Below are 15117 nucleotides of genomic sequence, written 5' to 3' on the forward strand. Positions count from 1 at the left end.
TTTTTGGAGAGATAAGGGGGAATGGGGGGGGGGGGAATAGGGGGAGCTGAGATTCTACTGCAACCTCCCAACTCCAGGAACTGAGTTGTTAAGAAAATCACTAAATATCACAAGACTCAGGATAACACTGCAGGACTTGGCCACACGTGTGTTTGATACAAACTAGTTTCAACAGCTGGGGGAGACACAGACCCAGGCCCTATGAGAATTTATTTAGGGAATGTTGATAAGGGTTTGGTGTGTGGGGACAGCCTATGGACAGCCTTCGCCTGTGATGAGACGGGATGGCTGGGGTGGCATTTTAGGAGTCTTTGTACCACATTTTTGGAATTTTTTCCTCATGAGATTAATTCTCAGAGAGAAGCCAGCTTTCGCTAGAGAGACTACATCTCCCAGCAGGGAATGCGGTAACTACTCCCAGGAAACTACACCTCCCAGAGGGCCTTGCGGCAACCACTCCTAGTCAACTACACCTCCCAGAGGGCCTTGCGCCCGCCGCTTCCGGTCATATGCCGCTACCGAGGGTGCTGCGGTGCCACCCACAGTGTCCCTAGCGGACGCCCAGCGTTGGTTGGTTGGTGGCCGCGGACTCTGGCCGTCGCGTGGCCCGGTGACTTGTGGGAGTTGTAGTCCGGCTGCGGGAGGCGGCGGTGCGGGCGCCCAGGGAAAGACTCCAACTCCCATCGGGCCCCGCGGGAGCCGGCTGACAACGGAGCCAAAACAACCATGGCGGCGGCGGCGGCGGCGAGCTGGCGGCGGTGCTGGTGTCAGCGCAAGCGTGGCTCCCCGTGCCGGCAGTGAGCGGTGAGCGGGCTTGGGGACTCCCCCGCGGAGCGGCCACGGCGGGGAAGCTGCGGCTCGGGGGGGGGAGGGGCTGATGCGCCTCCCCGTCACGTCGCGGGGGGGCCTGTGGTGCGGGGACCAGACCCCTCTCCGCGGGGCGTTTGCGTCCTACCTGCCCGGCACGGCGGCGCGGGGATTGCGGGGCTCCCCCCTCCCCCCCTCCGGCCCTGCAGCTGGGAGTGAACACCTCGCCCCGCAAAACCCGGGCAAGGCGCTCGCCCAGACCCGTCACTTTGTGCAACCGTGAGCGCAAAATAGATACACATGGGGGAGGGGGCTTTAAAATGATGCTCTCTGTCGAAATTGTAACAACAACAAAACATCTCATCCTGCCAAGCCTAATTACATTGTCCTGGCGCTGTCTAAACACCCACTTCCAAGCACCACACACACACACACACTCTTGCATACACGGCTGCTAGTCTGAAACTTGGTTTTGATTGATACCGTTTATTTGGTTACAAGTCTGTGGATGGACCCTCTTGTTTTGGAAGACGTGCCTGGTTTTTACCAAAATCAAAATAGGGTGTTTTTTATTCCAAAATAAGTGTCCGTGTACAGACTTGAAACTAAACTGCGACAGTATAAATAAAAGCTGATATTTTGGTGCAAGTTTGTGTATAGACAAGGTTTTGGTCACTAAGATTGGAATAAAATTACAAAAGGTCCAGGAACTGAAATCTGTGGACATTAAAAAGTACAAAAACAATAAAAACTTTAAGATTATCTTGATTTATAACTAAAAATTGATATTTGTGATTTACAATAGATGACTAGATAGAATGGAGGCATTAGTGATTTAATTGGTGACATAGTTAGGCCCAGGCTGAGAACTTTGGAAATACTATGCTCAAGATTAAATTAGCATGTACTGCATAACCAATTAATATTGTAGTTTTTGTGCTAAATGGTGATTTATGTTGGATCTCTGAAGGACTATACTGTGGCTTCACAATGTTTGGAGACTTATTTGAAGAGGACTTTTCCTTTGTGTCAAATAATCAATGTGGAAAAGGGAAGAAATCAAAGTCCAAAGATACCGAGCCTCCCGCTCCAAGGGAGTTCACCAAATTAAGTGGTATCAAAAATCAGGGTGGGACCTGCTACCTCAATTCCCTTCTCCAGACTTTGCATTTCACGCCAGAATTTAGAGGTACTGTATCTTAAAATATGACTTCCTAAAGTAACTTTAAAATTAACCATGTTTATTACAGTAGTGCCGAAGGGCCAACCAAGAGTGAGGCCCCATTGTGCCAGCTACAAACATAGAGAAGACAGGAGTACAAGTACGCCTGTTCTTTGTGCGGATACAGACTAACACTGCTGCTACTCTGAAACCAGAGAAGAAGGCAGTCCTTCCCTCCAAAGAGCTGTCAAGCTAAATAGACCAGACAGACTCAAGGTGGAGGGAGGAGTAGAACGCACTAGCAGAGTGAAAGATGTGATGGCAGCAAACACTGTTCCACGTTTCCCCCCCTTTTTTGGGGTGGGGTGGGGGTTCATTTAAGAAGGGATATGCTGAATAAAAGAGAAGGGAGGGTAGGATTGGAGTAAATAGCCAATCAGAACAGAGAGAAAGTCCTGTCAAAACTGTAGAAAGCTCTCCAAAAGAGCAAAAGTCCCTGCTTTTGCCTCTACCAGCAACATGTCATATTAACAATATTTTACTAGAAATTCTGCATTGACAGTTGTTGTCAGTTATTTATAAAACATTACTAATGTAAAGCCAATTTCAAAAGCACTGCTCACTCCAGATAAGCTGTAGCAGGCAAGATGAAAACAAAGAGCAGGTGGTCCATAAAGTTATCATCTCTCACTTCTGCAAAAAGACATATATCACGTCTAGCTATTTAATGTATAATTCACATCGTAGAGACACAAATGTGCTTAAAACTTCTTATTTAAAATAGGATGCAGTTTCACTTTGGCCATTGCCTCTCATTCACTTTTCACATAACCATTAACTTATGAAGAAGCAATGCTTCAAGACATCTAGCCATTTGTATGTTTCTTAATATTGGTATTTAATTTAGATGGGGGAAAAATAAATTGGTACAAAAAAAGTGAAAATATCTTTCAGGAATAAACTTCTTAAGATACTTAAGGACTTCCTGGTATGTTTTTGATTGCTAACAGGACAGCATGATAACTTTTCATACAAATAAACTAAAATACGATGCATATGAATGTAAAGCTTCTTTATTTTAAAGTCATGTTTCCTTTTCCATTACAGAAGCACTGTTTTCCCTAGGCCCTGAAGAACTTGGTTCTCTGGAAAATATCAATAAACCAGATGTAAAGGTGTTAAAATCTACTCTTATTATCCTCTGCTGTAGGTTGATTTGGAAAAATGAGGGTTTGGATCAAGAGGGAATACAATTTTCGACCACACTGGGAAATATAATTTATGTGAAGCCAAGAATTTGGTTTGTCAATGCGTTCCATTTTGTGCACTGGTGAAAGCCGGTGCATCAGTTATTTTGCAGTAATATTATAGATCTTGATCCTACTCCCATAGAATCCAATAGCAAAAGTCCTTCTGACTTCAGTTGGAGCAAGAGCAGGCCCAAAACTTCGACAGTACTGTTCCATATTTTTTTTCTTACTAATTAAGGCTCCAGTTCTGTGACTTCTTTCTTGTTTGTGGGACTGCTGCATCCTTCTAGAGCCTCGCAGATGTAGTGGTCTACCTATGCACAAGACATTACAGGATGGTGCCTAATTTTTATTTTTAAAATGCTTACTAGCTTTGGAACACAGATTTTGTTTCTGTATTCTCTGTTTAAAGTGATAGAAACAAGTTGTTGGTGAAGTGAGTTTTCTTTGTAAATCAAAGCTACAATAGGTAGCTGTCCTAGCTATGATTTAATTAAATCTCCTAAGGCCATGTTCTTTTTTTTTATTTTTTATTTTTATTTTTTTGAGGTACTAAAATGTGCAAAATACAAAAGAAAATTAATGTTTATATTATGATAGATTAAATTTAAGTTAATTATTTTTCTTTCTGTATATTAGTTTACCACCATTGAAATAATGAATTTAAATTTCTCAGAGATACTTAAGGATGAACAATTATATAGATTTTCGAAAGATGTATCCATATTTATAGAATTGTGAAGTAGGCCAAGTTATAATTAGAACATAAGTGCTCCTGGGTTGATGGTGGCTTATTCTCACTTCTGTGCTAAATCCTAATTCATTTTATTTAAAGTACTGGTTTTGAAGTTGCTTCCTGAAACCCTTTTTTTTAAAACATTTAGGTTCGAGTAATTCCATTACAGTTACAACGATTATTTGCTCAGCTTTTGCTCTTAGATCAGCAGGCTGCATCTACAACAGACCTCACTGAGAGCTTTGGATGGAACAGCAATGAGGTACAGTATGGTATCTAAGGACACAGCTTGTAAGAGTTTCCTCCAAAAGAGAGAGAGGATGACTCTTGGAGACTTGAAATATTTTGACCTGTTTAGAATTTTTCAAGTTGGGGAAATATATTTTTAATTTGGCAAATATTATTCTGTTTTTGTCTGCATCCCCATTGAAAGCACATATGAGGGGAGGGATAGCTCAGTGGTTTGAGCATTGGCCTGCTAAACCCAGGGATGTGAGTTCAGTCCTTGAGGGGGCCACTTAGGGATCTGGGGCAAAATCAGTACTTGGTCCTGCTAGTGAAGGCAGGGGGCTGGATTCGATGACCCTTCAGGGTCCCTTCCAGTTCTATGAGATAGGTATATCTCCATTGACCATTTCCTATGGAGAACAAGAAAATGGGTTTCTACAGATATAAAATATATTTTTAAAATATTTCTGTAGTTTTTCATTTTTGGAGCAATACTGTTTGCCTGATGACTTAAGGCTCCAAGCCCTTCAAATAATTAGGCACTTACTTTATGAAAGGGAATAGTCCCACTGAGTTCTGTGGGAGTAGAGCGTATGACCTGGCCTATGTTATGTACGCTTGTAGCAGAAATAATGGAAGTAAATTAAGACTGGAAAGAAGTGGGGGGAAAAACAAACTTTTAAGTTAGCACAGTATTCCTCTCTTGGTAGTAGGCAACTCTCATGTTGTATCTTGCTTCCTCTTAAGGCCTTTGTTATGTCTCTAATGTAACTTTTGATTATTGCTTTTAGAAAATGCTGTAGTCATCATCATATGAAAAGCAGGAGACTGCACTTATAAACCCTTTTTTTTTTAAATGTGTCTTATGTTGTCTTGCAGGAGATGAGACAACATGATGTACAAGAGTTAAATCGGATTCTGTTCAGTGCTTTGGAAACTTCCCTTGTGGGGACTTCTGGCCATGACCTTATTAATCGGTTGTACCATGGGACTGTTGTTAACCAGATTGTTTGTAAGGAGTGCAAGAATGTCAGTGAGAGACAGGTAAATTCCTAGGAGAGCTTTGTATATGTTTAATAGCATAGATTGTTGGCAACTTGTTAAGCAGGTTACGGTTTATTGAAGATGTTAAATTTTCTGTATGTGTAAATGCTTGCTTAACCCCATAAAATATTCCAAGTTAATTAAATATTTTGACCATTCTAATAATCAATTTATTGGAACTATGCAGCTTTTATGGGTTAGGACTCTGCCTTCGTCTAAACACATGGAAAATATTCAAGGCTTATTTGTTCATACTGAGTCTTGGCTGGTATTTTCTAAGCTATACCTATAGTGAGGGCATGAGTCATCAGAAGAAAACAGTAGCACTATGGCAGTTTCTAGCTGAGTTACTGTGTATCGCCAATGGTAGATATGATTAGAGATGTAAGTAATGATGTTACTACAGTGAAACTCCATTTGTTTCATTCATGTTTTACCATCTATTTTTACTTTTTCTAATCTATGATTTTTACAACCAGGACTTCTTACAAAACTAAATTATGAAAGAGGAAATAAACAGTTTTTTTGTTTTAAATCCTACAAATAATAGTATTGCTGAAATAAAGTGATGAGAGAGATTTCTTTAATTCAGATGCATGACTTACATTAGTGTGTTTCTTTATATTTAACAAATCTGCTATTGTGCCTGCATGCAAATGTGCTGTAGTATACCAAATATCAAAATCTCGCCTCGTTTACACAACGTATTGGCTTTTGTTCTCTACTGTACTGTTGTATAGGAGGATTTTTTAGATCTAACGGTGGCAGTCAAGGATGTATCTGGCTTGGAGGAGGCCCTGTGGAACATGTATGTGGAAGAGGAATATTTTGAAAATGATAACTTGTACCGATGTGGCGCATGCAACAAACTGGTTGAAGCAGCAAAGGTAATGGGTTACCTTGTCCATAGCATCCTGTTTGACAGGAGTTCAGGAATTTGGAGAAGATTGGCATTGATACTTTACATTAAGGAGGGCTTTGGCATTCTCTGCCAAATTCATTAACATATGAACTCGTAGCCATCACCTTAAGTGGAGAACATGTGAAAAGACCTCACATTTTTTTTCCCCTCTGGTATGAAAATAGTTAAAATTTGTAAAATATGTTGTGTCTTGTGTTAACATGTACATTGTTGCAATTTCTTACTAGGTCCTGGACGGATGGAGTAAGGTTTGAGCAGTACGAAATATCAATTCAACATCAGTAATAATCTTCCAGTGATTTACAGCACCACTTCAACACATAATAGCTTAGTCTGAGTTGCAAAGAGTCCTGTGGCACCTTATGACCTAACAGATGTTTTGGAGCATGAGCTTTCGTGGGTGAATACCCACTTCGTCGGATGACATGCATCCGATGAAGTGGGTATTCACCCACGAAAGCTCATGCTCCAAAACGTCTGTTAGTCTATAAGGTGCCACAGGACTCTTTGCTGCTTTTACAGATCCAGACTAACACGGCTACCCCTCTGATACTTAGTCTGAGTTAGCATCCAAGTGTTCATTCAGGCTTAGCAAATGATAAGGTTTTTCTGAATGAGTCTGTCAGTGTGGAAGAGCAGATCTCTTCGCTCACCTCAAAATAATCCCCATTGTGGTTCGAGGCAAGAATGGACAGGACAAGCTGCAGCTAAACAACTTGGAGTAGATCAGAAGGCCACAACTGTCTGGTGAAAACAATTTTGTTAAAAGTAGATTATGAAAGAATCTAGTTTCTAGTTAAGGCTGATGGCTCTGGGCAGGGTTTGACGAATCCTCTCCTCAAAGGCTACGAAAATTTCCCTGGCAAATGGGAGTGTTTCCTAGGACTTTTTACAGAATTAGATTAAACCAGTTGTTAAATGCCTTTGCTATATACTTCCAAGTTTTCCCGTATAGACATACCTTCTGAACCATACAGCTGCTTTTTGACCACTATTCTAATCTTGGAACTGGAGTACACTCTTCTCTTTTCATGCTTCTTCTGGTCCTGATTCTGTGCTGGGGCTGTCTGCACCTCCATGGGAGTAACATAGTTGTAAATGCATTGGCTGAACCTCTTTGAGCCGCCAACATTTCTATCCTCTGATATGGGGGTATTCTGCATCACTGCACAGTGCAGAATTTTGCAGAAATTAATGTGTGTGCAGTTTCCTTTTCCCCTCCCACAGAAATGGGCTGCAAAGATGTTGACTGACACTAGGGGCTGCTGGACCTGTCAGAGCCCTTCTCGCAAATAGAAGACAAGGCCAGCAGGAAGGGGAGGGAACTGGAGGGTTCCCAGCATACCCTATAGCAGCGTTTCCCAGACTGTGTTCCGCACGATGTGAATAAGTGCTCTGTGAAAGAATCGTAATTTTAAAAAAGGGTCTGTAATTTTTTTTTTAATTTTAAATTTGGCATATTTGAAGCATAGTTTACAACTCTTTTTGAATTACTATAATTTAACATAAAACACTTTTTCCGGGTATTGATAGATCTCGTATTGAATATCATGGTGTCAATTGAATGTGGCACACAAGCATGTTAACGTCTACCCCTTTCGAGCATGTTTCAGTTAGTGGCGTCGTACCACTTCCGCTCGAGGCTGTGTGAACTGCAGCGGTATGCACACACCATTCTCTTTACGCCATGTTGAATATAACATATTCACGCAACACTTTCAAACCTGTGGGTCTTTACCGTGTGTGCGATAAGCACAACTAAACTAGCTTCGCTCGAAACAATATAAATACTTGTGACAAACAAAATTTGACAAAAATCAGTATTTCTAAATATTGTTATTAAACCTAATCACCATGGATTTGTGGCTAAAAGAAGGAACTTTGAAACGAAAAGCAAGTTCTTCGGGTACTCCAGCTGTGGCCGAAATAAGCGAGCAAAATATTGTGACACTTCAAAGTGAGGATGAACTATCACAGTCTTTTGTTGCCGAAAAATCTGTTAGTACTAGTGAGTTATCCAAGGTGAATCTCTGCAAAGCAACATGACTGGAGAAGAAATATTCAACTGCATCAACAATTTTATCAGAAAGCATGAAATTAGTTGGGGAAAATGTATTGATGTGTGTACTGATGGTGCAATGATTGGGAAGATGAAGAGAGTTGTAACGCAAATCAGAAGTGTGGCACCAGAAAGCATTAAGAGCCATTGTGTTCTACACAGACAAGCATTTGCAGTTAAAAAAATACCAGCATATCTGAAAATTGTGCTCGATGGAGCAGTATAAAGTATCAATTTTGTCAAATCTTGACCACTTCAATCCAGGTTATTTAAAATTTTGTGCGAGGATATAGGTAGTCAGCACAAAATGCTTCTTTTACATATGGAAGTGAGATGGCTATCCAGAGGAAAAGTGCTTGTGAGGCTTTTTGGGTTTGTAGTGAACTACTGGTATTCGTCACTTCAGATAATTCAGGATGAAAATTTAATGACTCTGACAAATTCCTGGGGCTAATGAGACTTGCATATCTTGCAGATATTTTTGCAAAATTAAATGAAATTAATCTGTCGCTGCAAGGAAAGAATATGACCATTTTTACTACAATGGATAAAATTTCTTTGTTAAAGAAACTAGAATTCTGGGCATCTTCTGTAGAACTGAATAACTTCGACTGCTTCCCTACAATACATGAATTTCTGACTGAAATAAATTCTACAGTCCATGAAGAAGTTTCCAGCACCATTTTACAGCACTTGCGTGACTTGCAGGCTTCTTTATTAGAATATTTTCCTTCAACTACTGATGATAATGCTTGGGTTCAAAATCTGTTTTTAATTACAGCCAAACCAATTGGCTTTAATGTGCACGATTATAAAAGCCTAATTGACTTAATTTCTGACTCTGATTTGAAACAAAAGTTTAAGGATCTTCTGCTGAATAATTTTTGGAGCAGCCTAATAGAAGAGTACCCTAATGTGGCTAAATGTGCAGTTTGAGTGCTCCTTCCTTTTGCTACAACTTATTTGTGTGAGACGAGATTTTCATATTATACTGCAACAAAAACCAAATATAGGAATAGAATATCTGGGTTGGAAGGGACCTCAAGAGGTCATCTAGTACAACCCCCTGCTCAAAGCAGGACCAATCCCTAGACAGATTTTTGCCCCAGATCCCTAAATGTCCCCCTTAAGGATTGAACTCACAACTCTGGGTTTAGAAGCTAATGCTCAAACCACTGAGCTATCCTTCCCCCAAATAGACTTGATGCTGCTCCTGACACGAGGATTCAACTTTCCAGCATTATTCCTAATATTAAGCGAATTTGTGATAGAAAAACGCATAAACACCAGTCCCATTAAATCCAATTCTGTATTTCTGTTTATAAAATAGATTTTCCTAGTAAAAATCTAATTTGGTGTTTGTGTATATATAAAAACAGGTGGTTTTTTTTAAGTAGAACACTGTTTTTAATTGTGACTCTTGCGCTTGATTTTTGTACTACTTTATACGCGCTTTCCAGTTAGAAATTGTTAGTTCAAGTTATTTTAAATTTGTATTTTTGCTTTGTTTTATAAAATATATTTGAGGATAAATAACGCAATTTTTTTATTTGAAAACCAAATGACTACAAAATAATATAAGTGTTCTGTAATCGGCTAAAAACTGTTCCGTGGCCAAAAAAGTTTGGGAAACACTGCCCTATAGGACGGAGGTAGCGGTGCGCAAGAAATTCTGTGCAAGCCCGGGACCCAGCATCAGGCTGTTTTTCCCTCTGGATCCCTGGGCTCTAGGAAGTAGGGTCTGTCAGTGTCTGGGCCGGGGGGACCCGCAGCTGGCTGATAGGGGGGTGTGAGTGTTTGGGCCTGGGGTGCGGAGGCAGAGAAGCAGGAACTGGGTTGTCATAAGGGTTTCTTTAACTCTCTACTCCTGGGGGAATTTTTGTGTGTGTCTGTATTGTTACAGATATACTTGCTGACAGGTATTTTGAAGTAAATTACCAAAATTGAAACTGGCATGATTATGTAGTGCTATTTTGTCAAATAAAATTTGCAGAATTTTAAAATATTGTGTCCAGAATTTTTAATTTGTTGGCACAGAATCAGGAAATGGGAAATAGGAAATGGACTGATCAGCAAAAGGGAAAACAATCTCAAGTTTCCCTGTGTTGAGCAGACAGGTTAACTATTATAAAAGCTGACTTGCTACCCTTATAGGGTGAGAACCATACATGTTTAATGCATCTTGTACACTATATGAAAGCTTCTTTCAACTTTTAAAATATAGAACATATGAAATGGGTTAATTTTGTGTTTGAAATGTATGTGTAATATGCCAGTAGATGTATTTTGCAAAATACCTCTAACTTACAAGTTAAGTATTAATTGAATTTGTTAACAGATGTCGTTGTGTTCAGATACTATAAACATGAAGTTCATATTGCATCTGGTGTATATGTACAATGGTAAATATTGACTTAGATTCATATCTGCTTGAATATATTTAGTAATAGTTTCAAATATTTTCTGTATAGGAAAGCATTGTTTTTTTTGTAGCAGAAATACTTACGTTTTCACAGAAATTTAGAGGTGGCTGAGAGCTGGTCTGTAAGCAGCAAGTGCAAACCAGCAATCTTGTCCAAACATTGATGCCAAAAATCAAGGTGTCTTTATTTTTGTCAGGTATGCTTAATTTGCAGATCAGTGTAACTTCAGTTGTACAAGAGCTAGACAAGCAAAGAATCACCTCATTCTTGAATCTTGGAATCAGATCATGGTTGGTGGCATTTTATATTAACATCACCTGACTGTAAATGTCTGCAGAGGGCACAAGATGGGAAATAACCAGTGGATCCATGTAGCAATGGATCAGTCACCCATGACCCTGAATCCCCACTGCCCAGCGTACTGCACAGGGGAGCCCCTAAAGGACTCTTCTGTGCTGTCCAGGAGGTGTGCCTCCCCAGCTTAAGCTCCTTAAACCTTTCCTCACATCCTGTGCGGTTAATTGTACCCCCAAATCCTGCATTGCACTTCTTTCTCTGTGGGGAAGAGAGTAGGATTATTCACCTCTAAAAGAAGGTAAACTGCTTTCATTCATCTCAGCAGGCTGTAAACTCTTTAGGCTGTCTGTGTGCTCTGTCCCTCAAAACTGGTATGTCTGAACTCCCCGAAGGAGTCAAAGGTTTTTCTCTGATGGACCTCATAACCTGTCAGAGGGAAGGAGAAACATTTGGACTAGTGCAGTACTGGATGACTTGTCAAGGAGTGGGTCTGAATAAAAGATGGTATAGCATCTACTACTTTTTACTTGGGTCTCTCTTGGAAGTGTCAAAGAATTGACTAGTGATTGTGCTGGCACATACTAGAACTAGGTCACTAACTGTTCATCTGTCCTATGACACTTAGCCATTTCACATAATATGTAATGTGGTGAAATACATCTTTTTGATGTGCTATCCAGACTTCTCCCTTACATAGTTTGCTTGAATTTTTACTTTCCTCTGTCATTACCTTTGGGATCTTCTCTTTAATGAATGAAATCCTCTTACGAAATCCATAATGGGTGATTGCTTTCTACTGAAACCTTTTGGGGAACTTTTCTTCTGACAGCCTGAGAGAGTTGTTTAGAATGGAGGACATGCCGCTGCTTTCCTGTAATAAACTCATACTTAAAACTTTTTTGTTCATTTTACAGTCTGCTAAACTGCGTAAGTTGCCCCCCTTTCTTACTGTCTCGCTCCTGAGGTTTAACTTTGACTTTGAGAAGTGTGAACGATACAAGGAAACAAGCTGCTATACGTTCCCTATCCGGATTAACCTCAGGCCTTTTTGTGAGCAGGTTTGAACAATTTTGTCTTAATTTGTTCTCTGGCTGAATATGTGGGAAATTTATCTCCAGGATGAGCCATATTTCATTTTACCCTTTTTGGTCAGGTGACAGGCTATTTGCAGGAGAAACTGTATGGCTTTTCCTCTGTCTGCAATCTGTCCTTCCAAAAGAGATCTCTTTTAATAGTGTTGGAAACTCTAGCGTTTGTGGTGCGAACACAAAGCTTTTATGTGTAGTACTGACAAATGGGAAAAATCAATAATAGCATAAAACTTAATTGAACATTTCCAGGCAAAAACCTCATTACCTGAAAGTTAGTTGTTGCATTACATTAGTTTTTATGTTGGGATTATCTAATAGCATTATATAGAAACTCAGTTGTATATTGCCATACCCTTATAGTTTATGCATTCTCTTAGAAATCTATACGGATGAATAGTCATATTAGACATTCATATAACCAAAACATAGTTGTTAACAAAACAAAGCCTTTACGTAATTAACTTTAGTCCTTAAACGATGTAAATAATATACTTACTGCAGACACGTTTTAAAGTCTCTTAATCACCATGGTTTTGGTCTTTAAAGTTCTGCAAATTGGCAGTTGAGGAAGAATTTTTCAACATTAGCTTTGGTGGAGGAGCATATTATTATTTTGATTTTATTTAATTTTTGTAAAAGTTAAGCTACATGTGAGGGGTTTTTTTTGTTAAGCGCTGCAAAGTTTCCAGAGTTAACAAAGCCTTTTAGAGGGGCCAGTGAAATTAGACACCCTCCTAAACTATTTACTTGTAACTTTCCAGAAAATTGCAACTATGCCTAGGAGTAAGTGGTGTAAACTTGTTATATGATAAATATTTTTGTTTCCAAACAAAAAGATTTCAACAGCATTCAATTGAAATATTCAATACAATACTAGCTAATGGAGCTGCTAACTATACTTCACTAAGTATGAATAGTAATTTCAAGGACAGCAGAGTTGGCATGTTTCAGTATTTGAATAAAACATACTTTTATGTTGACCACTGTTACTGAAAATATTTTACTTCTAAAGTAGTTAAATGCATCTTTGGCTTGGTTCAAATGTATCTCTAACTCTGGAATAATGGTGGATAACAGAGAACTGCATTGATTGCTCTTTTTCCCCACTAAAACACCTGAAATTTTGTCCATAGTGTAAAATCTTCTTGTAGTTGTGTAAAAGACTTATAGGGTTTATTAATTTCCTCTTGTTTTAGACTCAGTTGGAGGATTCGGAGTACATGTATGAGCTCTTCTCTGTTATTATACACAAAGGTGGCTGCTATGGAGGACACTACCATGTTTATATCAAAGATGTTGATGCATTAGGAAATTGGCAATTGCAAGTAAGTCTAGAACACTCATTTTGTATGGCTTTTCTCCTGCTTGGCGAGTTTCGATTCCTTGAGATGTATTAATGTAGACTGTATTAAAGCATTAAGTACACTTTGTATCAACAAAAATAGTCTAGTGAGGCATTCACTCACGCTGTCCTTCATGGCCTTTGTCATGCACCTCATTTCGTGTGAAGAGACCCTTTATTCAGTCAAGGAATGATTTCTTCTAATCAGAGACTGGAAACTCTATCAAACCTTGTGACTAGATTTGGTTGTCTATTTGCTATCCTGCTGAGTTAAGTCACAGTATATGATTTAGAGAGGGATTTAGGCTCTAAGGGGCCTACCAAGTTTAGAATGCTAAACTTTCAGCTTTGTCTGTGAGGCTGGCCAGCCCATATAAAAAATTTCCAATGACTTCAGCGTCTATAGAAGTCAGTGTCCTATACAGTAAGAGATTTTGATAGTCCTCTTCAAACATTATTTTGTTACACTGTAAAAGCTCATGGAATTTCTGTTCACTGAACCTTGTCAGCACTGGCAGTCTTTGAATCTAATATTGGTCATCTCATCTGACAGGCTGCATCATGAGAGTGGGAGAAGGGTGGAAATTGGGAGGGGCAGTAACTGAGTGATCAGGAGCCTTCTATAGACAACAGTAATGGGGCCAGCCTTGCATACCAAAGTGTTTTGCCATCCAGCGTGGAAACTGTATTTGATGCCTCTGAGCATCCAAATTTATTTTAAAAAAGGAGATGGGGGGGAGTGGAGCAGCCAAGCAATATGATGCCTGCCTCTGTGGCCAACCCTGTTGGTGAGTAAGTGTGTGTGGTGTGATATGACTTCTTCAATGACATTTTCTCCACATTTAACTGCTGCAGTTACACATGGGTATCCATAATTCTGTAAAATAAAAGAATCTGTGCTAGAAAGCAAAAGGAAAAATACACATCTCTGTTTGAAATAATAGTATTTACTAGTCTTTATTTCCATAGCCTTGTAGTAAGGATCCCATCAATGATCTTTTTCAGGAGGAGGAACGCAAACTGATGACTGAAGAGAAGGTTCAGAAAGATACTGAAAATATCAAAGAAATGGAGAATCCACTGACAATCCTGAAAGGGATCTTATCAGAGGTATGGTATGTAAACAGATCTTTACTGCTCCCTGTTAATTACTGATCTGGGAGAGGGGTGGGGTAAGTGAAAAGAATCTAAACTTGGCCTAGTAATTCAGCAGGGAGCATGAGACTGAAAGTATGAAGTTGATTTTTAATATAAAAGTAGTCATCCACTGGATCTCTCTGAATACTTGTTTGGCCAATCCATTAGTAGCCTTAAGTAATTTACCCAAGCTATTGCAAAGGTTAGCAAAACCCATTCGTTTATTACCATTCCTGTTTGTTGCATACTTCTTGGTTGGTGTGTTTTGACGTTTTGCCCACCACTTCATCATTTCAAAGTCTGTTAACTGTGTTCCTTTAGGAAGAATCCAAACAAATTCCTGTGGATCAGTTAGGGCAGAAACTATTGGAGAAAAAAGGAATGTCCTGGAACAAAAAATACAGGAAACAATATGGACCAATACGAAAGGTAACAAAAACAGTAAAACTCTAATAGGTACATTAGTTAAATTTTAGCTAAACCTATTACTAACAAATCACTTCACAATTTTCAGTTTAAGAAAATGTTTTAAACTTGTGTTCGTCTAAAATTTCAAACGTTAAGAACAGTAGTAGAAACAATGGCTCTCCTTTCCCAGCAGACAGTCTGTAATGTAAGT

At 39.4% G+C, this 15117-nt stretch overlaps 1 protein-coding gene across 3 annotated transcripts in view; it reads left to right on the forward strand.

Moving 5' to 3' along the window:
• The first annotated feature begins 708 nt into the window (after positions 1-708).
• USP40 (ubiquitin specific peptidase 40) overlaps positions 709-15117 on the forward strand; it is a 60928-nt gene continuing 46519 nt past the window's right edge. For 2 of the 3 annotated variants that reach the window (XM_045032169.1, XM_045032170.1), the window contains exons 1-10: positions 709-804; positions 1778-1996; positions 3077-3144; positions 4104-4217; positions 5063-5227; positions 5968-6114; positions 11843-11986; positions 13216-13344; positions 14367-14471; positions 14820-14927. In XM_045032169.1, coding sequence (XP_044888104.1) covers positions 1798-1996; positions 3077-3144; positions 4104-4217; positions 5063-5227; positions 5968-6114; positions 11843-11986; positions 13216-13344; positions 14367-14471; positions 14820-14927 — 1179 coding nt within the window. In that variant the 5' untranslated portion in view covers positions 709-804; positions 1778-1797. Of the gene's footprint in view, positions 805-1777; positions 1997-3076; positions 3145-4103; positions 4218-5062; positions 5228-5967; positions 6115-11842; positions 11987-13215; positions 13345-14366; positions 14477-14819; positions 14928-15117 lie in introns of those variants that run through there. The other variant, XM_045032171.1, reaches the window with a different exon arrangement.

Source organism: Mauremys mutica, chromosome 10 (genome assembly GCF_020497125.1).
Source record: "Mauremys mutica isolate MM-2020 ecotype Southern chromosome 10, ASM2049712v1, whole genome shotgun sequence".
NCBI lineage: Eukaryota > Metazoa > Chordata > Testudines > Geoemydidae > Mauremys > Mauremys mutica.